The sequence below is a fragment of the Canis lupus genome, chromosome 24 (genome assembly GCF_048164855.1).
Source record: "Canis lupus baileyi chromosome 24, mCanLup2.hap1, whole genome shotgun sequence".
Classification (NCBI taxonomy): domain Eukaryota; kingdom Metazoa; phylum Chordata; class Mammalia; order Carnivora; family Canidae; genus Canis; species Canis lupus.
The window spans coordinates 7,728,909-7,755,470 of NC_132861.1; the positions used below are offsets into that span (position 1 = coordinate 7,728,909).

The 26,562-nt window shown below is 37.4% G+C and overlaps 1 protein-coding gene and 1 long non-coding RNA gene across 2 annotated transcripts in view; one reads left to right on the forward strand and one right to left on the reverse strand.

The window, feature by feature from the left end:
- LOC140615701 (uncharacterized) overlaps positions 1-26,562 on the forward strand; it is an 82,409-nt gene that overhangs the window by 12,453 nt on the left and 43,394 nt on the right. Inside the window, exon 2 of the long non-coding RNA XR_012016176.1 lies at positions 4,466-4,497. This is a non-coding gene — a long non-coding RNA (uncharacterized lncRNA). The remainder of the gene's footprint in view (positions 1-4,465; positions 4,498-26,562) is intronic.
- Positions 12,890-13,282, reverse strand: SEM1 (SEM1 26S proteasome subunit). The gene has a single exon (XM_072797115.1). It carries the CDS (start codon positions 13,255-13,257, stop codon positions 13,045-13,047), a length of 213 nt encoding a protein of 70 aa, XP_072653216.1. The 5' UTR covers positions 13,258-13,282; the 3' UTR covers positions 12,890-13,044.

Below are 26,562 nucleotides of genomic sequence, written 5' to 3' on the forward strand. Positions count from 1 at the left end.
AATTCTTTCTTAACAGATAAGGAAAGCATGGCATAAAGAGACTAATTTGCTCAAGGTGCCATGTAGAAGACAATAGATGAGTTTTCTTTTATGGTATCAGAGCCAGAAAATGCCTTTAAGATACCACAGAGTTTCTTCATTAAACCATCCTGAAGAACATAAAAACAAACAAACAAATAAATAAATAAATAAATATCGAGAATCATGGGTTTCCCTGTGAAAAGTCCTCAGATTGTAAATGTTAATTCTCTCCAAATTAATCTTTAAATTCAATTTAATTCCAATCAAAACCCCTTCAGGATTTTAAATAATGTTTTGCAAGATGATTATTGTATCAAATTAGATTCACCTGGAAGATAATTTTTATCTGGAAGAAAAAATTCCCAAGGTATGCCATGAAATTTTTGAAAGAAATGGTAACTTTTACAATCAGATATTTAAAAATACTATAGTAGGGATCCCTGGGTGGCGCAGCGGTTTGGCGCCTGCCTTTGGCCCAGGGTGCGATCCTGGAGACCCGGGATCGAATCCCACATCGGGCTCCTGGTGCATGGAGCCTGCTTCTCCCTCTGCCTATGTCTCTGCCTCTCTCTCTCTCTCTCTCTGTGTGTGACTATCGTAAATAAATAAAAATTAAAAAAAAATAATAAAAAAAATAAATAAATAAAAATAAAAATACTATAGTGATTAAAGCAATGTGGTAATAAGGCAGGAGTGGACAAGTGATAAATAAAACAACAATGAAAGTCCAAAAATAGATGCATGCATATGAACAAATACGGCATTTAGGAGAAAAAAGGTAGATGTTTGCAAAATGATGTTGGGATATCTTATCCATTTTGAGAAAAATGAAGTTTGACAGTTATGTGCATGCAAAACACCTACCTAGAAGAAAATGCTATTAGTTATCATGAAAATATTAGAAGAAATAGTGAAGAATTAAAATTTTAGGGTAGACATAGAGGCTTCTCAGGAATATATTTTTAAAAAGAATATAGAAATCTCAGAATTTGGGGTGCCTGGGTGGCTCAGAGTCTGCCTTCAGCTCAGGTCATGATCCCAGAGTCCAGGGATTGAGTCCCAAACTGGGCTTTTTGCTCAGTAGGGAATCTGTTTCTCTCCCTCCCTCTGTCTTTCCCTCTGCTGATGATCACTCTCTCTCCTTCTCTCTCTGTCTCTCTCTCTGAAATAAGTTAAAAAAAAAAACTTTTTAAAAAATACAAATCTCAGAATTTATAGAGAAAAAATTAGAAAATTTGAGGTGCTTACACAAAGAGAAAATAAAACACCTTAAAGATGATCAAAGATAACAAAAGCAACGTAAACACTATAGGTGAAGAAAAACACATAACAATGGCTGAATAAAAAACACCAGACTGATGTTAACATGACCACATACCTCCAGTGACCCTTTTGGGCTGCCCTGGAAAGTGTCATACTGAAGCCATATTGCCCAAGCCAAGTAGTTCACTTATTTTTTTATATTTAGAAATCTCCAATATCTATTCCTTCTTTCTCATTTTTAACTAATGACCTTCCTATCTCTCTGAGAAAAAGAAATCCATCAGAATCAAACTGCCTTGTCCTCCCATTGAAGTATCTACTAGCCTACCCATTCTGCAAACGAGTTTGCTTTGTTGCACCTTGCTAAAAATGGACGAAGGATCTGTGCTCTTACCTAAGGCCAGAGTCTTATGTAAGATTTGGGCACTGTGTAATGTAGCTTCATACCCACCCAAGGACTGTATTTCTAGAATTGTCCTCTCTCTCCTACTTCCTAATTTAGATTCTCTATTGGCTCATTGCCAAAGCATGAAATCATCCTAGGAAAGTATCTCCCGTTTTATAAAAATAAAACAACCTTCCCTTGATCCTGTATCTTCCTCTAACAATGCCCCTTTCTCTGTTCCTCTCTAGAGCAAAATTCCTCAACAGTGGAGTTGGCACACTTTTCTCCTTCTCTTATTCTCTTCAGAGTCCAATCCATTTAGAATTTTGTCTCTCCACTAAAATCTCTTTTCTCAAAGTCAGCAAAGACCTTTACTTTGCCAAATACGGTATTTCTCCTAAATCCTAACTTATTCTATTTCTCTATCTCTTATGATCTGATCATGGAGTCTAACATGTCCTATCATAATCTATTGAAAAAAGCTGTCATGGAATGCAGCCCTATTTGAAATTGAGCTCAGAAGACCACTTGGGGATCAATCATGGGGTTTCAAAAAGAGAAATAATATAGCAGCTAATTGTTATGTAGCATGTACTATGCACTAGGCACTGTTCTAGGTGCTTCCCCTGTCTTCTGGGACTCTGCAGCTCCTGGATTTTCTCACACCTCACTGGTCACTTCTCAGGCTCCCAGGATAGGTCCTCCTCCAATCTCTTCCCCATGGATATTGGAGGCTTATGGCTTGGTCTTGGACAGCCTCACTTCCCTGCCCACACTGACTTCCACAGAGTTCCATGGCTTTAAATACCATCACACCCTGATGACTCATAGGCTCATGCCACCTCCAACCACCTCCCCCGTAAACTCCAGATTCCACCCCACTGCTATATATAGCAGTGAGATATTGAATAGTCTTCTCAAACCTACCATGTAAAAAGTGATTCCTTGCTTTCCCCTCTAGACTTCTCCATCTCAGCAAAGGGCTCCATCATTCACCTAGTGGTTAGGCTAAGTACCTTGGAGTTGTCTTTTCCCTTTTGTCTTCATATCCCACATCTGAACCATCAGCTTCTCTTTTCAGCTTTACATTCAAAATATATCCTTAATCTGGTGACTTCTCTTTACCCTTGGTGCCAAAACCCTGGTTTAGTCACCTCTTGCCTGGACGATGAAAATTAACTACTACGTGTTATGATGAACAACCACATGATCTTTCTATCACTTTTCTCAACACCCTCTTTCATACACACACACACACACACACACACACACACACACACACACACACCAGAGTCTGTTCACCACAGATTACATCTCTGCCTTATAAAACAAACCCTGAATTGTTTCCATTCTCCCCAATAAAATGAAATCTATAGTCCAAAGTTTACAAGGCCTAAATTTTCTAAACCCTGGCTGTCTCTATAGGCTGGTGTCTTATCTTCCTTCTTCTTTACATCCTCTAGCCACATTGGTCTTCTTATAGTCTCTGGAGCACTCCAATCATGCTCCTGCCTGATGCACATGCCCTGGCCTTTGTACATTCTATTTCCTCAGAGTGGATTTTTTTTTTTTAAGATTTATTTATTTTTTCATGAGAGACAGAGAGAGAGAGGCAGAGACACAGGCAGAGGGAGAAGCAGGCTCCATGCAGGGAGCCAGATGTGGGACTGGATCCCGTGTCTCCAGGATCAGGCCCTGGGCTAAAGGCGGCGCTAAACCTCTGAGCCACCAGGGCTGCCCGACTGGAATTTTTTTTTTATTTTTTTAAAGATTTATTTATTCAGAGAGAGCGCGAGAGAGGCAGAGACACAGGCAGAGGGAGAAGCAGGCATCATACAGAGAGCCTGATGTGGGACTTGATCCAGGGTCTCCAGGATCACACCCCGGGCTGCAGGCGGCGCTAAACCGCTGCGCCACCAGGGCTGCCCTGGAATGTTTTTAATCCAGATATTAGCTTATGTCAGTCCTTGTATGACCTTCCTGACTTCTCTATCTAAAATAGCACACTATATCATTCTACATCCCTTACCCTAATACATTTTTCTTTATAACATTTATATAGCATTATACCTATGTGCTATTCATTCCTTGTATATCTTCTACACAAAAGTACTAATTCCAAGAGATTAGAACTTTGTCTTACTCATAGCTGTATTCCTAATATCTAGAAAAATGTCTGGTACTAAGTGTTCAATGAATATTTCTTGAATAAATAAAGTAATAAATAAAAGGCAAGCCATAATCTAGAAAAAAATATTTGCAGCACATAAACTACAAATTAATATTCAGAGTATTAACAATAAATGCAAAAAGACAACCTAATAGAACAATTTTTAAAATGATTGTAAATAGTAAAAACATTGAAGAAATCCAAGTAGTAATAATCATACAAAAAATGCTACAAACTTTACAAATAAACAGAAAAATATCAAAACAATGAGTTACCACTTCTACCACTTTCATAGTGACAAAATTTAAATGATTGACAATATCCATTAGTGGCTGATGTTTGTAGAAATGGATACAGCTGTAACTATTGGTGACAATATAAATGAGTAAAGGCTTTTATTTATTTTTTTTTTAGAGGGCAATTTGATATTATGAGCCACAGGTTTAATTACATATACTATTGACCTCACAATTTAACTTCTATGAATCTAAAAGTTACAGAGACTACTCACACAAGCCCAGAGCTATTCCAACACTATCTTATTTAACAAAAATCTAGAAATAATCTTAACATCCATTATTAGGAACAGTGGTTAACTTTTTTTTTTTTTTTTTTTTTTTTTACAGTGCTTAACTTTGTGATGGGAAATGGAATGGAGGTAAGAAATAAAGGTAGAGTCTTCAATTTTTATTTTATATAATTATGTGTTGTGTTTTTTTTAAAACAATGATGGAGTTTATGATTTTTTTTAGGATTTATTTATGTATTTGAGAGAGAGAGAGAGAACAGAGAGGGGGGAGGTGTATAGGGAGAGGAGAAAGAGAATCCCAAGCAGACTCCCCACTGAGCACAGAGCCCAACACGGAACTCAATCTCAGGACTCTGAGATCATGACCTGAGCTGAAATCAAGAGGCAACTGCTTAACCAAATGAGCTACCCAGGCACCCTTATGATTATTTTTGAAAGAGCTATGATAACTGGAAAATGTTTCATGGGTGAAAACTATGTCCAAGCCCAAGAGGCCCTTTAAATAGCTCTGAGGATGACGTTGTCAGTTATTTATTGTTATATAACAAATTCCAAAACTTAGTGCCTTGAAGTCATTTGTTACATTTCACAGTTTAGTGGGTCAGTGCTTGATTCTTCTGCTCCACACAGCACTGGCTGAGGTCCCTCAGATCTATTGGTGGATGGGCTGGCTCCTCAGAAGGGCCCAAGATGGTTTCATTCACAGGTCTGGCACCCCAAGGGGGATAGTTAGGAGATTGGGTTCAGCTAAAACTGGCAAGTGGATCACATGTACGTGGCCTCTCCAGCATGGCAGTCATAGAGTGGTAGAGTTCTTATGTGGAGCCAACACTCACAGAGACAGGATTAAGACTCAGGAAGTAGAAGTTGACAATGAGTTAAGGTTTAGGCTCAGAATGTGGCACAGTGTTAACATTTGCCAAATTTAATTGGTCAAAGCAGTCATAAAATCTGTGCATATTCAAGAATAGGGGCCGTAGACCCCCAACTCTCAAAAAGACAAGTGTCAAAATTTTGAGGCCATCCCAGATGAATTGAAGTGATAAGCCCTAGCTCTCTACTCATTCTCCATCTTTTTTTTTTTTTTAAGATTTTATTTATTTATTCATGAGAGATACAGAGAGAGAGGGAGGCAGAGACACAGGCAGAGGGAGAAGCAGGCTCCATGCCAGGAGCCCAATGCAGGACTCCAGGATCACACCCGGGGCCAAAGGCAGGCACTAAACTGCTGGGCCACCCAGGGATCCCTCATTCTCCATCTTATACAACTTCCATTCATAGATTATTAGTTCTGACCTCAACCATGCCCTTTCTTTTGTTGGGTGAAACAGTGTGTTCAGTTTAACATAATCAGACAGAGAAACTCAATAGAAAAGCTGGAATCTCACTGGAGGTTGATGGTATAGATCTGACGAGAGTTACACATTTGAGAAGCAAAGTGTTTAGATAGTAAGAAAAACCTCAGGAGTGAAGGATATCACCCAATACATGCAGAGACAGGTCAAAGATGGATTAAGAACTGTACAAATTAGCAAGACCTTTGAAGGACCATAACAAATCAACACTGTGGTGATTATTTTCTCAATAGCTATGCTTAGAGAAGTTAGATTGTTGGTCTGAGCTAAGAAAGGTATAACCAAGGAGGATATGAAGGAATTCCAGGACCCCAGTGTTCTCTAGCAATTTCACATGTTAGTAATTATTTTCAACATATTGTGAACTTCTCAAAAACATGTAGGAAATGGGGAATGCTTATGTGCAGGTGGTCCAAGTGATCCACCATATTGTTGATTCTGCCCTGGAAAGAAGGTATAACACAGAGGGAGTTGATAACTTGAAACACAAGGGAGGATAATAGATATGGTTGGATTCAGTAATATTAGATGTTAAATGTTTAGGAACAGAGTCATTCTGTATCCAATAGAAGACCAAGGGTTCAGGAAGTAAGTTGCTCAAATTGAAAGGAGTGGTGGATAGGAGGTCAAAGGAGACATCAGCGAACCCTGAAATGGGGAGGTCTAATTTATTGAGTACCTGCTATATGCCAGTGGCTGTTCTAAATGCTTTAGATGTATCAATGCACTTAATCTTTGCAACAGTCTAATGGGGTACTGATGTTACATTCCAGATTTATAGATAAGGAAATTGAGGCATCAATGAAGTAATAGGCACAGACTAGCAATTTTCCCTTACTTACCCAAGAGGTAAGAGGATGATTATATTCAAACCTATGAAGCTGGTTCTAAAGCCCATTCTTAGCTTTTATCTCTATAGTCTCTATAGTCTCATGTTTCCTGTTATGATGACAAGATTTGGGACAGAGAAGATAAAACCAGATGTCAAAGGTGTCTGTATGTAAGTAGTTGACAGTATGAATTTAATTGTTTTTTCCCCAAAATTTACATTCCTAGATTTAAATAAACTGAGAAAGAAAGCATGTGAATTCCAAAGTCTTATTTATTTCAAAATCAGCTATTTTCCTCTCTCTCCCTTCTATTTTCTCCTTCTCCCTTCCTTCCATCTTCCTTACAGTCTTCACACAACTGGACTATGCCACCCAAGGTTTCTTTTTTTTTAAGATTTTATTTATTTATTCATAAGAGACACAGAGAGAGAGGCAGGCAGAGACAGAGGCAGAGGGAGAGGCAGGCTCCATGCAGCGAGCCTGATGTGGGACTCCATCCCAGGATCACAGGATCATGGCCTGAGCTGAAGGCAGGCACTCAACCTCTGAGCCACCCAGGTGTCCCATCCTCCAAGTTTTCAATATGAAACCCTAGACATGACAGTCTTTTTGTCTAGTAGTATAAGCACAACCATGAACAACTTCAAATATGAACAGTCAATTTACTAAAGTAATCACTGAACAGATAATTCCTCATTAACGTTATGACACTCTCTCCTTTTATCCTCAGATGCTTTACTACCCTCATTTGAATTTAGAAAAGTAAAGAAAACTTTAAAAGCCTCTGATTCAATGCCTCATGTAAACAGCTTTCTCTGTTCATACAGTAAAGGAATCCTTTTTTTCCCCTTATCTCAACTGTTGTCCCTCCAATGAAAATCATTTCTGATATTTTTAAGTCTAAAACACAAAAATCACCATAAAAATAATGAAAATTGAAACTCTCTATAGTGAAGAGAAGATGACAGCTGCCTTCAGCCTGAAGAGCTGGAGCAAGCAAAGACAGCAGGAGTCAAAATGCCAAGTGCATTAGACCAGCTTGGTCTTTCAGCTTTCAACCTATTCATCTAAAGTCACAATTGTGTCACCCGCTGGTCTTTACACACATTCACAGTCTGAGTGAAGAATTGTCACATATGGATAAAGAGGAGAGAAGCAGTTTTATCGTTTGTGTCAGGAACTTGTACATTACTCTCAATTAAGAGAGACCATGAGTTATTTTCAAATGCTACTTCAGTATATTCATAAGGGCTTTCGGCAGATCCATGTCCACTGGCTGATAGCCCTATCCGCCTCTACCATGTCCCCTGGTTCTGGAGCTAGAGGACATTTTCAAGCACTAACAGGGTGGTGGTAACTAATCAAGAAGACTTAGACTAGAAGCCTTCTGGTCTAAACAACTAAACAAAAATTGAGGATGGTGCTGAACTAGTCTTGTTGTGGAGAACAATTGTAATGCCTTCTATCACTTATTGCCAAAATATTCCCATTATGTAAAGATATGTATGACTTATTTCCACCATATAGTTGCTGAATTATTTCAGTTGTCTTTTTCTTCTTCTCCAGTAGGTTTTATCATTGGTAAGGAGCAACAATTGTGGCTTGTATGGTATTTATTTTCTATACACAATGCTTCTCTCAGATCTGCTCTATCTGCCAGGAGGATATCAATTCCTCTATATCAATTCCATAATTTGCACTTCCTCTGTTTACTTCCTAAGTCTGAGGACAGATTGACCCCATCAAGAATAGATAGTTATTCCCCAGCCATTGTTTAGTGAACAGATTATCAGAATTTTCCTCCTGGTATTTTAGTGCACTATTATTATATTTTTAACTTGGGAAGTTAAAACTAAAATGCAATTTTCCAGAACAATTTAGTGTACATGCACACACACGCGCACACACACACGACATAATAGAGTCTTAAAATAATTCATTTCAATTTCGATTTTTACTAAACCTTTATTGCATGATAGATACTGTGCTAGGTGCTAAGAATAATACAGAAATGAATAAGACCTGGCTCTGGCCTGGGAGACTGTACCCAGTGGTAAAGGAGACAGACAAGGACATAAATTACTCTAAAATGAGACAGTCTGTAATAAACATGACCCTGGGAGAATAAATAAAATATTCTAAGAGTGTCAATTATATACATAATTACAGGGGCATTAAATCACTAGGTCTACATGTTAAAGCTGTATAAATAGGAGTTTCAGCTAGACCATCTCTCAACACACAAATTTAGCACAGCTCTGTGTATTGGTTGACCTTTATTCCAAAAATTATCTTTGTAATGTGGTTTTTAAAGTTGATCTCAAATGTCCATTGATCTCTCTAGCTAAATTGGCGTTTCTCTCCTGAAATGTCATTTTCTTTGTTGCTCCTCACCTATTCTCCATCCCCCCCGGCCTTCTCTCTCTTCAATCCTTCTTTACCTATTTTTCCTCTTCATTCTATTATTCTACTTCCTCCTTGTTCACTCCCTCCTGTAGCTGCAAAGTTTTCCCAGACACAATGCTTTCCTCTCTCCTATTATTATCCAAGTGGTGGGAGAAGCAATTTTTTTTTGAAGGGAAAATGTTATCAAGAGAACAATAATCCCCCCTCAAGACAAAAAAATCTGTTCAATCTGGGATTGTATTGGTCCTTGGAAACAGGAGAAGTGAGCATCTTCCTCTAATTGTCCGTGGCTCTATTAACCAAGCTGCTGTTCTTTCTGTATAATGAGCAGTTGACAAAGGTAAGAAAAAGGACATGAACTAACTACTTTTGGCCAGCATGATGTGGGCATATGGTAGGAGAATATGTACTCAATTATTGGTAATTGAACCTCTTCTGGCAGGATAAGCATAGTAAATGTATGTAAGCACCCACTATTTCAGATTCTAGTTTTGGGGCTTATTTTTGTTGTTGTGGTTTGGTTTGGTTTTGTTTTTTATTGTGAGGGCTATAAGAGAGCCTGATCCTGGATTATCCCCTTTTCACAAAGAAAGTAAGAGGTTAATGTTCAGTAATATCAAGTGAACTGTAAATGTCTCTGAGAAACTGATACAGGCACCTTAGTCTCTGGGCTCCAAATCCAGTGCTCCTTACTTTGAAGCTAGCATCTAACCCCCTCGTACTAATGTGTAGAACTTGAAGGGACGTGTAGTTTTTAAAATTCATTTGATAATCACTTCATTTTATACTCTAAAATGCTCATGATTGAAAAGAATCATTAGGAATTCAAATATAACTTTTCCCCCTACTTTCTCCTTCAAATTATGCTCTGCTGATCTCAATTAGGAGAAAAATATTGTAACTGTGGTTCACACTTGTAGTAGTGATGCTTCACCAACCAAGCATGAGATGGAAGTTCAAGAGACATCAGTGGAGAAAAGAGAGCTCTCCTCATTAATAAAAGCAATTAGCATGTCCCCAGCTGAGCACCAGCTAGCCCAGGGTGTTCTTGGTGCACTGAAGACAGCTCAGTGCAGTTTGTTAACTGGGCAAGCTACTCTTGGCAGGAAACTAAATGCTGTCATTGATTTTAATTGTTCTCTCTACTTTACAACTCCTGATTCACAGCCGATGGTGCTTAAGGGGAAGTTTGTTTTTGGAGAAAACTTCCAGTGCATCTAGCCCTCTGAGACAGCAATAGTTGTCTGCATTTTGAAAAATCAAAGTGGGGCGTTTAATTTCTCTAAATATTAGGGTAGACACTTTCATGCCCAGTGACTTATTTTGGACGAATCATGCCTGCTGGGGAATCACTGGTGGAAACAATCCTCAAGCCATTACTATCTTCCATCACATCTCTTAAAACGAGGTCCCGGGGTAGCGATCCTAGTGTAGGAAGGGAAGATATGGACATTCCACGTGAGATTAGGGATGAAATTCCTTTGACCACTGGGACCAAGGACTCCACATAGTTTGGAAAACTTCCAGCATTTGCGCTCATCTTTGCCTAACTTCCTCATTAACTTACCAGAGCAGGGTTTGGTCTGTTCCTTCAGAGGCTAAAAAAAGAACACATTCTGGTGTCTTTGTCTACTGATGAGTTCATTTTAAATGGATATGGCAATAAAAAGGGAGAGAAAAATATCATATCTGGCATAAACCCAGTCCTCATGGGCAATTGGAACATGAGTCATCGCTTCCCAGAACACAGCTACCTCTAGAGAGCCTGCAATGGTGCAGGTGACCTAATGGCCATTTTAGTTGCTCAGAACTCAGCTCTTCTCTCTCTGCTGCTTATTTTTTCTCTGCCAATAAATAACTGACTTCTAACTCTTGAATTCAGCTTCTACTTTTAGTTTCTTAGTATTGCCATCTCTCTGGGTCTTCACTTTTCTATGCAACTTTAGTGAATTTTTGTCAGGTTCTGACTGTCCAGTATCCCACCCCTATCCACCTTCCTAATTATCTTAAATCTCTCTTCTAAGAAATTCTTGATTATGTGCCTTCTTGGTGGAGATCATGCCTCATTTCTATTGTGGAAATTAGGGGGTCCTACTCTTCTCTTTCCCTGACTTCGAGGACCTGGGGAGTAAGCACTGATTTAAATTTTGCCAATGTGATAATATCTTCTAAAATTTCAAATCTTGAGCAAATGATGGAGGAATTTGAAAGTGGTTAGAGGGCTTATTCATCTCAGCAGTAGTAGCATATGCAGTACATATTGTTTTTGTGCATGACTTTGGCTCTTGTTTATTTTCCTGACTCTGCATTTCCTATATATCTCTCTTTTTTTTTTCTGTACTTCTTAGAGATGTCTTTCCAATAAATTCCTTTTTCTTATAAAACATTAAAATGTAAAAGCTACAAATACTGGGAAATTTTCTGCTTTGTTCACTGGAAATATTTAGTGCATCAAGCAGTGCCTGGCACAGAGTGAGCATTCAATGAATATTTATTAAGTAAATAAATGGAAGGAAGGAATGCTAATTATTGTCACTTACAGTCAAGTTTCCATGATGCAATGTAGGAAAAGGAACTCAAGCAGAGCCCAGTGGTCTTTCTGAGTTAGGACAGTTTAGAATTCAGGAACTATTGGAGAAAGGGATGCTAGTACACAGGAAAAGCTATAAAGATCTTTAAGGGATATTTTTGAATCTTTGAGTTAAAGTTTGTCTGAGGACACATGGGATGAAATTCCATAAGGCTGGAGAAAGAAGCCCCCAAAAGGGGTAGGTTGACTAATTCCCCAAGTTCACACAGGTTTTTTCCCCCTACAGCCAGACTGGAAAGACCTTCTACTACATGGGGTGGAGTTCTCAGAAAGCTCCCATCTTAATACTTGAGCTAACTTATACCTAGAATAAAGACTAATCTGGACCATTGTAGCAAACATACAAGAAATTCTTGAAAAAATAAAATGATTTGCAGGTAACTGCTGTATGCCAGAAACAACACAGTTTAAAGGAATACAACAAAACTCACCACAAAAAAAACCCACAAATTTCACAATGTCTAACATAAAGAAATTATCATGAAGGAAAGAATGCAGGAGAATGTAAACTATAATTGGGAGGAAAAAGGCAATACAAAGAAACAGGATAGTGTTGTAATTAGCAGATAGGGTTTTAATACCTTTTATAAATATTATAAATATGCTCGAAGATATAAGGAAAACATAAATATGTTAAGAAAAACAAGATTTTCAGAAGACCCAAATGAAATGTCTAGAAATTAAAACTACAATAAATGAAAAATACACTAAAAATAATTGCCTATTAGATACTGTAAAGAAATGATCAGTGAACTTAAGGACACAGTAATAACCAAAATAAAGCAGCAGAGTAGAAAAATGAACAGACTCCATGAACTGCGAGACACTATCAGTCAGTCTAACAAGTGTGTACTTAGATGAGAGGGAGAGACAGAGAAGTTGAGACAGTAAAACCCTTGAAAAAAATAACAGATAACATATAACAGATAAAACAAATAGCAGATAACAGATAAAATGTATATAATTTGCTGACAATATTTGATATTGCTGACAATATCAACCCCAACATAACGAGTTTTATAAACACCGAACAAAAGAAACTCAAGAAAACCACATCAAGGCATATTATTATCAAATTGTTGAAAACAATGATAAAGAGAAAATATTTAAAGCAACCAGAAAAATGTCATCAGATAGAAAGAAACAAAGAAAATATTTATAGCAGATTTCTCATCAGAAACTATGTTAGCCAGGAGATTATAGAGTATCATTCTTTGAGTATGGAAAGATTATCAACTGATAATTCTATATCCAAGAAAAATGCCTTTGAAATATAAATGTTTAATCAAGTCCATTCTAGACTATATAATATATAGTATATATTATAATATATATATATATTTTAGATCAAAACATTTATTTTTTTTTGTTTCAAAAACAAAAATAAATCCAAACAGGTAATGAAATAAACATTTTTTAAGTGTTCCATTCTGGGTTCTCTGTCCTAGAATTTAATAAACAGTTCAAGTTTAGATTGCTTCAACACTTCTGGATGCTATGAGGTCTCCATCATATAACCATGTTTCTCTAGTTCAGCTCGTAACTGATTAGAGAAGTCATCCTCTTCATTGTCATCATCCCAATTATCCTCCCAGACATGTGCATCTTCATCTTCATCTAAACCAGCCCAGTCTTCGCCAGGGAACTCCTCGAACTCGTCGTCTTCCTCCAGGAGACCCAAATCTACCGGCTGCTTCTTCTCTGACATGGTGACGCTCTGCGTTGAATATATATATATATGTCACCTTTTATTATTTTTTATTTAATATTGCGTTGATTATATATATATAATGTGTATATATAGCATATGTATACATATATATATGTATGTATCTATACACATACATCTGGAGCTTTCCTATAAAGTTAATCACACGTTTAGTCTATGACCCAGCAATTTCATTCTTTGATTATGACCTTATTCAGAAATAGGGTGATTGTAGATGTCATTAGTCAAGTTCAAATGACGTCATACTAGAGTAAATGGGCCCTAATCCAATAGCTGGTGCCCTTATAATAAAAGGAAAACTGGACCCAGACACACAGGGAGGACTACCATGTGAAGATAGAAGCAGATATTGACTTTATGCTATCACATGCCAAGGACATCTGGGGCTACCAGAAGCTGGGAGAGGCAAGGTAGGAACTAGCTCTAGAGACTTTGGAGAGAGCACACTAACATCCTGGCTTTGGACTTCTAGACTCCAAACTGGGAGATAATAAATTTTTGTTATTTTAGCTCACGTAGTCTGTGGTACTTTGTTATGGCAGCTCTAAGAAATCATAAAACTATACATTTATAATGGGTGACTGTTGGGGCACCTGGGAGGCACAGTCAGTTAAGCTGCTGGCTCTTGGTTTCAGCTCCGGTGGTGCTCTCAGAGTTGTGAGATTGAGCCCTATGTCGGGCTCTGCGCTCAATGTGGAGTCGGCTTAAGACTCGCTCTCCCTCTCCCTCTGTCACCCTTCCCCACTATCTCTCTCAAATAAATAAATATCTTTGAAGATAGATAGATAGAGAGAGAGAGAGAGAGAGTGACTAGTACTGTGTGTGAATTATCTCTCACAAGACCTGATTAAAAGCAGAGCATTGGAAACCAGGAATGCTGGAGGGAATCCATTGTGAACATCTAACTATATTCCCAAACAATTCTCCTTTTTCCAAAAACTTGAGTCTAAGAAGTGCTCTTCTCTGTTGGCTGAATGAAATGGGATTTCCAACTATGGCAGGGGAGTGAGAAGGCAGTGGCAAGATTTCAAGGAGAAAGGGATTTTGTAGTAAACCTTCAAGTTTTCCATAATTGGCAGCAGAGCTGAGATGGCAAAAAGAGTTTTGGTGATGGTTACTTGACCATGGGATCCCTGGGACATAGATGGCTAGCCCTCTAAGGCTCTCCCTGATATGTAAAACAAAAGGAAAAACAAAATATCCTTGAATGAAGCACCCTAACGGAGATTCACAGCTTCTTACACAAAACTTGACCTGAATTAATTTACACATTAAATCTTTAAACTGAAGGGGAGACGGTACCCCTGAGCAAGGACTTTGTGATAACCATGCAAGGTACTCTGATCTGCTCAACATCACACTTTCCTTCTAGATTTCCACAAGATCGATGTTTATTAATAAGCTATATATATATATATATACTAGATATATATATCTAGTGTATATATATAAGGAATATATATATATATACTAGAGAATGGGATAAATCTTAAATTATATGGAACTTTGGGCATTGTCAATAAATATTAATTTCCAGGGATCCAGAACATAACATACTGTTTGCCGCCTGTCTAAGTGGAGCTTATAGGGCCATGATAAAATTTAACTAAAATCTTTGGGAAAAACAGTGGGATTTCAAATCCTATCAGTGATTACTCTTCAACCTAGTATATAGTTATCCCCCATAACTGGAGCAAAAAGATGACTCATTGGCTTATTCTTACTAAGAACAGCTTTATGGAAATATAATTCACTCACTTACACTGTATAATTCAATGGTTTTTCATATTCACAGAGTTGTGTGTCCATCACCACAATTTTAGAACACTTCCTCACTCTCCAAAAGAGCCCATACCTTTTATCTTTCATACCCAAATCTTCCTATTACCCCTAGCCCTAGGAAACCACTAATCTGCTTTCTGCCTATTGACATTTCATATAAATTGAATCATACATGTGGTCTTTTGTGTCTGGCTTCTTTAAGCTAAGGGGATATTATTTTCAAAGTTCATTCATGCTGTAGCATCTATTAGTAATTCACCCCTCTTTACAGTCAAATAATACTTCATTGTGTGTATACACCACATTTGCTTATCCATCATCAGTTGATGACCACTAGGTTGTTTCTTCTTCTTGGCTAGTATGAATAATACTGCTATAAACATTTGTGTACAAGTTTTGTGTTGACATTTAGTTTTATTACTCAAATATTTTCCTATGTGTGACATTACTGTGTCAAATGGTATGTTTAATTTCAAGGAACTGTCAAACTTCTTTCTAAAGTAGCTGTACCTACTACTATGAGGGTTCTGATTTCTCCACAGCCTTATCAATGTTTGTGACTATCTATCTTTCTGATTATAAAGATATGTTAGTAGGTATGAAGTAGAACAACATTAATTGTGTATTGTTTTTTCCTTTTGTTTTGTTTTGCATTTCCTTCATGACTACTGATGCTGAATATCTTCCCATGTGCTTATTGACCATTTGCATAACTGTCAATGGAGAAAATGTTTATATAGGTTTCTTTTAATTGGCTCATTTGTATTTTTATTATTGATAGGTGAGTTTATTGGCTCTTTGACCCAAGATTAAAGACTTTTGTCAACAGGGCCAATGGAAGTTCATTGGAGCTATCTATCTCTATTGAAATAGTAAACCAAAAAGCATTTCAACATTCCTGAGGATATCACAGAGATTAGGGCCATCATCAAACATTAAAAAGATGCAGTGATGTAGAATCATATTTCCATTTAATTGTCTAGTTTGAATAGTGCGAAATAGAGGGATCTTGCAGTATGACAATGCACAGCTTACCCTGGTATACTTCCAATGGATCTGGCATCACAAATGTGTCATCTTTGTTGAACACTTGATATAAACTTTTGATCATAATACTTTTTAAATTTTTTTTGTCCCAGTAAGCAGGCAACAACAGAAGTTTGTTTTTATTTGACAGATGTTTAACTCAGGGATATTTCAATCTCCTAATTAAGTTCTGCAATATAATCAATAGAAATCTTGGCCTTCCCAGTCTAGTATTTTGTTGACACCATGCTAATAGGACTTGGAAAGCAGACAGTTTTAGTTTCCTAGGTGCTTTGGCAATAAGGTAGAAGATCAAATTTTTTTTTTTTTTTTTTTTTTTTTTTAGTGAAGTTTGTGGTGTTCTAAGAGCTTGGGATATTTTGGAATATCTCTTCAAAAGACTAACCTGTGCTCCATACCAAGAAATTAGGTCAACTTATTTGGATTTTAGAAGCAATATAAACTACATTTGTGTTTGATACTCAAGCCATTTTCTGATAACACATAAGTTTCTCCATGAGTAGTTTCAAGATAACATTCCGAGCTGGTCTAGACTATGATATTCAACATTTTTGACCTGCTAGATTCAATGTTATTTAAAGTGTTTGTGCCAGATTGTGATAATGTGTAGAGCCTATGGTGGGCCTTCATAAAGAAATCATGGTAGAAGACCCGTGCTTTTCGAACAAGCTCTGCTCTTTTGCAAATACATACCATTTTTCAAAACAACAGTGCCTAGCTCATTTTGAGTTTTACTCTGCATGCAAAACTAGGCTTCACTGGTTTAGATGTTTTTGTATCTAAATGAGGAATTCTTCAACCAGGAAACAGCATTAAAACTTTTGAATTAGAAGTTGAGAATACTTGTTGGCCATTTGAGGCCAAGATACATCAGAAATTAAATTGGGATTTTAAAATTCAAAGAACCTTGAGGCATCTGGGTTTCTGGTCAAATGCAAAGTGAATATGGTGGGGGAGGATGGAAGTCATATGCACACCTCATAATAGTTTCAGAAATGAGGATAATATTTGCCACCCATACTTCCTTTCTCAATGTTTAATGAATATATTTACATATTTTAACTAATTCCTCTTGTCTTTACTTTTCATTTACCCTATTAAGATACAGTAAATGTAGGTAAATATTATAATGGAGTTGGTTGTGATGGTTCTCAAGGGTGAATAAATGGACAGAGATCCTCAAGTCTGAGCTAAAATCAGTAAATCATGAGAATGTAGTGGGATCCCTTAAAGGAAAAAATTAGAAATTTATTGAAATATGAAGGATAGTGGGTATTATATAGGCAGTAGTGTTTTTTGTTTATTTGTTTGTGTTTTAATCTCTATATAGGTTTGGGAAGAAGGGTGTGAATGTACATATTGGGCAGCAGAAAGTAGTGACTGCAGTCCACATTTGACATAACTGGTATTCTAATCCTCTCTTCCAAATGAAACCTCAATCTCCGTTTTGAAGTAATCTTCCATCACTTCCATTCCAAGTGATCACTGAAGGAGGTAGTGGTCAATTCCTACTGCAAAGGCTACTGGGGCCCCCTTCTAACTCCCTACTCAGGCAGCCAGAGTGTGAGCATTTGGCGTAGAGTCGGTTCCTGAGCCTAGGGACCTTGAATCTTAGAGCAAACCACTCAAAAATATAAGTGATAACTAGAGGCCATTTCATAGTTGCTATAGCAAATGCCTCATAGACTCTCCATTCCTGTTGTATGACTCTTCTGCATCTCCTGCTGTCCAGTCTTTCAGAGATCCTTAGGTCCTGCCTGCCTGTTTTCCAAGCCCAGTTCTCTTGCCTACAACCAATCCTGGGATGCTCTCTATCCTTCCAATAAGTCCTTAGCTTAGGAGATCCAGGTTGTTGGATTTTTTAAATTAAAGCAATGTATATTACTTTGTCTAAAAAATCTGTTTTCTGTGTTACATTCTTTATCATTCTGCATTCAGACTCCTTAAGAGAGAGGATATGATGTGGTTGGCCAGCCACCATCCTCAGATCATCCAAGGGAGATTCAATTGGGTAGATACATCATAATATTCCAGAATTCAGACTAATTGCAGTATACACATTTTGTTTTGGGGTGAAGGACCCAATTGAGTACAATCCATTTCTTTGGCAGAGTCACACACCATTAAACATAATGACCTATAAGGACTTGCATAAGAAAGTGGCTATAACTCACAAGTAAGGGTCTTTCACTGGGGTACTCTGAACTTCTCAAAAAGGGGTAGTTTAACTGTCATGTACCTTGCATGGCTTCATAAGGACAAGGTAATATAGAAAGCTCTGAGGGTCTAACTTTCTATGTCAGTGAATTCCAGCTGCTATAAAACCCTTACATGGTGGCCCCGGAGAGCTTTTGCAAAAATACACCAGGAGAATCACAGCTAAAGTTCAGTCCTATCTCTCCTCATCTCTTTAACCACTAAGACTTATTATCTACAGTTTAAAGAGCTCTATTTCCAGCCCAGGGGCTGTAGGTTATTGCTCTCTGATTTTGTAGGGCACTGCACAAAGATACAAGTTGTATTAGCTGGCCTGAAAAAGAATGCAGGATTTTTTAGAAGAGAGCAAATGAGGTCTTTGTGAACGAGGAGAACTTAGGCATTAGAGAAACAGCCTCACAGAATGTTAATTGCTTCTGGTGATTATGACAATGTGTTGGATATTTTATTCTTTCTCAGAAGTGATGGCTCAATGTGTAATGACAAATATTGGTGAAGCCCTTTTACTTTACTGGTAATTCTGGAGTCTAGGCTACCTTGCCAGTTTTTAGCTGCCATTCACTTTCATTACAGATTTTGCAAGTCAAGATAGTCACTCTTTGGGTGTCTAGTATAGGTGCAGGAAACAAATACTGTATGGGGAAAAAATACATTATTAAACCTACAGAGTAAGCTATTATAGGCACTATGCCTCTAATTCACAGTTTCCATCTTCTATGCCTCCTGTGATGGATATAGAATCCTCCCAACATTAAAAATGGAGAAACTCAGATCCAATATTCATATCTCAACATAAGAGAAATAAAATGCTCATAGGCAATTTGTCAGTGTTTATTAACTGTGACCTAGCAAAAATGTAATTATGGCAGTGCCTTCTCACATATGTGTGGCAGGATGGGATTTTTTTCTCCACCTTCTTCTTTTCTAACCCCAGCCCTGTCTGTCATTGGTAAAAGCAGGTAAAAGAGACCTGTTAGCATAATATAGTGTCATATAAGTAGTAAGTGTCAATGGGAGAAAAATCTCTCTTTGGTAGGTTTCTAGCAACTCTTGGGACCTGAGTAGCACAACAGAGCCCTTCCAGGGCCTTTAGGAAACTCAGAAGAGCCGGTTCACAAATATTTAGGGCCCTGAGAACAGGAGAGTAGTTTGAAAGATCAAGAGCACTGCTAAGGGAGAACAAAGGGAGACCAGAGAGAGAAGATGGTCACAGGTCTATCTGAAGGTGACTGCAAGGACCAAAAGGTGACCACACAAAAACAAAAATGATAAAGCAAACAATCACCTGCAAAATAATTTTACCTCTTCCTTTGCACTTTGTGTGTGTCCTTGAGGGTTTCCGTTTAGTTAAAGAGTGCACTTGCATGCTTTTCAAGGCATGATGGTCATAAGTGAGGGTCATAACATATGCTCATGTTTTGTCAACTTTTTGTTGGGGACGTTGAATATAATTTATATAGCAACAGGGCCTTGGAAAAGCTGAACAGTATTCACACACTCAGTGGGTTCCTTCATGTTACAAAGGACATAGACAGGCACCATCAGGCTGTCTCCCAATAAGTAGAAATACAGTGTATAGAAATATGCATAAAAGGGGAAAGGATGCCTTCTCAGAGGCTGTTCAGCCAGGAGCCCAGAGAATGAGTGCTTGTCATCATTCAGGGTACAACTGTATAAATGGTCACTCTGGTGTTCCCATTATAATTCTAGTAGTCATTCCTTTAGAAGGGAACTTTTGTTGTTCTTCCTCTGGGGCCTTATTGGGGACATGTCACCTTTTATTATTTTTTATTTCTACTGTTTATGTTGCTTTTGACTTTGATGGAATAAGTAGAGTTAGATCTGACTCAGAATATATTCTGGAGCTAGATCCAAGAGAAGCTGATGAATGAACTTATCTGGGGATTGAGGGCAAGAGGATCCAGTCAACATGCCTTTTTTCTGGTCCCCTGACCGTTTGGTCTGTCCTCACTCCCACTGCTTCCCCACTGAGTAAATACACTCTAACTTGTTACACAGGGGAGCTCATTCCTGAACCTAATGCCAAAGTTCAGGGACACAACTTGCCATCTTCCAAAAAAAAAAAAAAAAAAAGCCATTCCAACAAAGGAATCCTTGAGCTATTTAATTCTCACAAAAATGTCATGAATTAAATACAATTAAGAGGATGAAGGAGAAGGAGAACATGAGAATGTTCATGTGGTTTCTCTGTTTACGTATAGGGATAATAGCAAAATAGGATAATGCTTAAAATTTGTCTAGAAAGATCTGGTTGGATCTTCTTGCACGAGTTTAACAAACTCTTGACATAAGATTCATTTGTATGACTCTCTGTTATTCATTTAAACAATTCAGAATTTTAAAGAAAAAAATACCTATTGCACTAAATAGAGAGAAGCAAAAAATCTAACATATGCCTATCTTCAACATTTTTCAAAAGGAAAACTGAAGTCAGAGTTCTCAGCCACAGACATGTGATAGGTCAGTGTGCTGAATATGCTTTAAGGATCTGAGTTCCCCAGTTAAAAGACATCTTGGATTTTGAAATCAAGAGAGACTTGATTCAAAAATTGAGCTTTATAACTCTGGTACAGTATTTCATAGTTCAAATGCCAGATCTATCTTGCAAGGCAATTGTGTGGATTAAAGATAGCTTTCATTATGCACTTATTGCATAGTAAATGCTCAACAAGTGATATTGATAATTACTAATATATTATAATAAAAGGCACTCAAGTTTGGGAACTCTGCAAATTTCCCATTTAAACCCTCAGAGTCCCAATGATTTCACTTATTTAACTGAAGTCCCCACAAAGCAATGAAAGTATATTTTCCTCTCATGCTTGGAGATGAAATTTAGCACATTGACCATTTACCCCTTTCTGGTCAAGAACTTTGACTTTAGTTTTCATTTTCAAATCCAAGCCCTTTACATTCTGAATGATGAAAAAGACATACCTAAGTCAGATATTTCTGATTCTCTACATCTAGTGTGTGACTGATATATTTTTCTTTAGAAATGTGAACTGTTTAAATGAAAAAAGGAAAGTCATGTATGCAGGTTATATGTCAAGTGTTTGTTAACCTCCTACAGAGGGAATATAAAGGGGGACATTTCTTATGCTCTAGGAGTTTTCTATCTTGGGGATTTCCAGTTAAATTTAATAGAAAACCATAGCCAAACCTGCTGTTTCTACAAAGATGCTTACTTGCCACCTGATCCAATTTCTCTGCTGAAATAAGTAATAGGGGCATTTAGAAATTCATGGAAAAACTGTGACTTAAGTTTGTTCCCTGGTGAATTTAATTTTAGAAATTAATGAGCTCTGCTGATACATTTTCCTAGTAAATTAATGAAAGGTTATGTAATTCTGTTTTGCTAGATTCTGAGCTTCGACCTAATAGGATATCTGTCCTCACTCCACACATGCTCACTGGGTATTGAAGACCAGCCTGCCAGTGTTCCTTAGGGAGCTTTAGTATTACACATACCACCTACATTTGAGTTGGGGGTTGATGAGGAGGGTGATGGGTTTCTCACTGGTGATTGGCAATCAGGGAAAAATGGTCAAAAAAGGAATAGTGCCTCAGACAAGATCATTCCACCCTCCAGTGAGGTGAGTGTGATAAGAAGGGCAGGGAAACCTTGTTTTTGTTTGTTTCATTCCTTTGAAGAATTGAGCCAATGTGAGGGGTTCTCAGGCAGTCTAATTAATAAGAAATATTCTGAAGGTTGGGGATAGCATAAATCTCTGAAAAGGACCCTGCTCTGAGGTGAACTAAATGTTCCACTAATGATTGCATCTCTTTTTAGGACAAGGGATTTGTGAGCTTTGCTGAGTGACTGAGAGTCATTTTCCAGAAGACTCTTAAGGCTCTTTTGCTAACATGTAGGCTGTTAGTATAGCTATTGATGTTTTGGAAACTGAAAGAGATCAAGAGCTAGCAGCCAGGCTACCCTACCAGCATAATTTAGATCATAACTCTGAAGACAGGTGTGTACCTCATCTGTTCATAGCTGAGCATCTATACCACCTGGCTGTGTTACTTCATTTAATCCTCAAACCACCCTGTGGGCTATCGCCATCCTCATCACTAATAAGGAAACTAAAATTCCTGGAGGATAATTTATCCAAGGTCAGACATCCAGTGTGTAGGGGATCTAGAATTTGGCTCTAGTATGTCTACTAAAAAAAGAACACTGAGCTAAGATGATACTTATTAGGGAATAGACACATGTTTTTTTTTTTTCAACTATCCCATACTATAGACACTCAATTATAAAATCTATAAATGAATTAACTCTTTGAGTTTTCAGATTAAATTAAAATATTAGCAACTCAATACTGTTTTAAAAAGGGGAAAAGCAATATTAAAAACTCAGTATGACTAGAGCTGCTTCCACTTTGAAAGGGGAGGGTGACATATTTCATATCAGAAGAGAAATAAATCTTTATATTGCCCTCTCCCTACCCAGTATAGACAGTCTGTTGTTTAGCAGAGCATAATAGTGAGGCTTCAATACACAAAGGGCAAAAGACTATGTTCTTGACAGGACTTAAGAAAGTGGTATCTGTCTGAATAATGTGTGACATGAGCAGTCTTATTTTTTTTAGGTTTAGGAGATCTGAGAAGAGAAAGAGGAGGGGGAGCGGAGGGAGGAGAGAGATCTAATATAGCCAAGTCTAGGGGCCATTTCTTTCTAAAGGGCCAAGAAATAATTTTAAAAAGAGAAGACTTATATTCAGGAATTTTAGTGTGTTACATTTCTGTAGCTCAAACCACATTTGCAGCCCAAATCTTTAGTAAAACCTGCTATACACAAAATAACTTTTTTTTATTATGGAAGTATAGTTGATATACAATATTATTTTAGTTTTAGGTGTACAATATAGTACAATATAGTGACCCGACAATCTTATACATTATGCTGTACTCACCATAAGTGTAGTCACCATCTGTCACCATACAATGTTATTACAATATTATTGACTATATTCCCTATGCTGTACTTTTCATTCCTGTGACTTATTTATTTAATAACTGGAAATTTATACCTGTTAATCCCCTTCACCTTGGGTGAATAATTTGTTAGTGGAAAGAAGAAAAAGGTGGGTTTCCATGTCTCCATTGGCATAAAAAAGAGAAAGGGGAAAGCTGCAAGACGTCAGGTGTGAGTGAGTTCCCATGTCCTGCAGGAGTCCAGGTCATAGCCAGAAATGATAAGAAGAGCAGAAGCCCCTGGGAGAGTATTCACAGAACTGCTGGGTTTTACAAGGCAGGATAATAATACAACGGAAAGGATAGTAGTTTTGGACATCACTCAATCACCTTCCATTTGATCAATCAAAATTAATCTAAATTCTTTTTATGGATCATTTATTAAGAGGAGACAACAATATAGCCCAGGCAGTGAAAAACTTTATTGGATGGGCTCTTTTTCAGAAAGTTGTAAAAAGACCTAAAGGAGAATTGGTCCTTTTAAAAAAATTTTTTTTACATTGTATTCTTTTATTCAAAAAAAGTTTTGAATGACATTAATTAGGCTTAGGACCTATTCAGGTCATTGATTATATGTAATATAGAATTACTGAATATTATGAGAAAGTGTTTCATGAAATTTTCACTCTACACTGTAAAGCGTGAGCCAAGCTTGGAGATTCCTCCCAGCTGCTCAAAACCATCCTGTAATAACTGCCAGAATGGCCAAGGCCATTTCAGCCTATGAAATACCTTTTTTAGAAGGAAATAGGAGAATATAAAAAGGAAGAAGAGAAAAACTGTCAGTTTGTCTTCCACATCAATCCACACCCAGGTCAAGAGAAAGTGGTCAACTTGCTTCCTGTGAGGTTCTACCCCTATGAACACGTGTCTAGAGAAGAGTGGACTCGGGCTACGAGATACAGCAGTCCATCTGAAAGGGAAGAGAATATTGCCAGTCCAGCCATTTGTGGTGTTAAATGCTTTTTGTAGAATTATGTGATTTGATTCTCACAGAAATGTATGAAGTATATTGTCTAATTCCCATTTTACGGTTGATAAAAATTGAAGCTTAAAGGAATTAAGAAAATTTGCTCAAGGTTACAGAACTTTCAAACCATAAGTCGGGATGGCAACTTGGACACTCTTACTTCTCTGTAATTGCTGAATATAATTGACTAGAGATAGGCATGACATAAATCAAGAGATAAGCTGGGATAAATCTATATTCCTAGCATCTCCTGCTTCTTGAAAATCTGTAGGATGTTTTTTTCCATTGCTCTCTACCAACCTCATTTTCCTTCCCCAGTCTACCTGACCTTGAGTATTTATCAAGTGGAATAGTATTCAATTCATTGCATTCTCTTTTATGCTGCATGTTTGATATAGTGACTCGAAACTTAGACCTTAAAATGCTAGGCACAGGCTGTTAAAATGGAATTCTGGTAAAATTAAAGCACAGATCAAAACTGGAAATAGCTTACATTTATTTGGATTTCGCCAGGGGAACATTAGCTCTTTATGACATTTGAAAGATGATGCTTTTATGATCTTTCTATAATAGGTTTACCAAAGTATTCTGTCTTATTTAAATTCCAGTGATCTTGAAGAGAAAATTTATGCATCCTTAGTTATCTTGCAGTTGATGGACTTGAATCATTCATGAATTTCAAAAATTTTTAGTACAAATGAAATGTAGTTTGACTGGATTCCATAAGAAAAATCTGGAAGTTTGTCCTGCAGGTCATTATTTAAATGATAGCATAATAAACAGCTAGATATTTCACAGAAGCAAATGCTGCTCCCCTCACCATAGTGGGAGCGATTTGATTAAATTATTTTCTCAATTATGCTTGGGTACCCCTACATAACTAACAACAACAACTACAAGCAACCTTAATTAAGTATTTTGCTTTTTTGAAGTAGCTTATTCTTTGAATTATTTCAACAGAATTAAAATAAGAAAAAAAATATGTTGACTACTCAAAAGGAGAAAATGCCTATGTTTATCCCATGCAGTACAGAATAGAAATGAATGGACAAGGGCAGAGATAATGGAAGCCATCTTGAGATAAGATGTCCAAGTGGAATGCTTAGCCTCTCAGTATTTAATCAAAGCTAACTATCATTAAATACACCTAAGAGACATTCATGATTATCATTAATGGTCTAATGTTAATTCAAGTGTGCACAGCCTGCTACTGAGAGTAAAGATCACCAAAGCTTTAGACAAAGAACAGAACAGACATACAGTTTACTGAAATTTGTGTATCTGAAATTTGGGACATAAAGAGGAGAATTTGAAATACGTGTCAGAGCTGGGGTACCTGGCTGGCTCAGTCAGAGGAACATTTGATTCTTAATCTCAGGGTCCTGAGTTTGAGCCCCACATGGGGTGTAGAGATTACTTAGATAAACAGAAAAAAGAACTTGGAAAAAATATGTTGAAATATGTGCCAAAACTGAATACAGGCTCAACCATGAGTAAAAGATGTGTATTTTTATGTGTGATTAATAGGGTGACACAATACGAAGCAATTGCCTATTGGCTCCACTCTGTGCGGGTTTTCAAACTGTGTTCCACAGAAAAAACCTTGGGCCATTTTTTGAGGCAAGGCTGATCCTGGTACCAGGAGGAGGTTTGAGAATGTCTGAGGTCCCTTTGGGGATGGAGGATGGTTAGAAGAGAGGCTGAGTGAGCAGAGCTGCGGTCCCAACAGCTTCTATCAGAGCAAGTCTAGTTTACTTGCTTTTGAGAAAGATTCCACTAATGATTTCATTTGTAAAAAAGGGTTCTGCTGCTAAGATTTGTTAGAAAAGTGTGGCTATTTTTTTTTCCTTCAGATTTCAGCTCTACTGTAATCTCTTCAAAGAGGCTTTTTCTGACCTGTCACCTACCCACAAGGCTATTTACCTTAGAACACTCTTTATTTCCTTCCTTTCTCTTACTAACAGCTTAATTATTTTTGCCTGTTTATTTGCACACTTTTTAATTATCTGTCTGTCACTTACACAAACTGTAAGCTCTGTCAGGGTGAGTACCTTATCCTCTTTGATCTTAGCTTTGTCTCCTGTTACCTTCTATAGTGCCTCACACATAGTAAGTGCTCAATAAATAGGCCATGAAGTACCAAATAAAAAACTAAATGCATGAATAACAGTGTTAATGACTTCATGCCTAAGATTCAGGCATGCTTGATTATGTCTGAAGGAGCAGAAGGAAGAATTTTCTTGACCTATTTGGACACAGGGATCAGG

Bases quoted from the DNA above. Each gene is read 5' to 3' on its own strand.
- SEM1 (XM_072797115.1), bottom strand. From the start codon at position 13,257: ATGTCAGAGAAGAAGCAGCCGGTAGATTTGGGTCTCCTGGAGGAAGAC.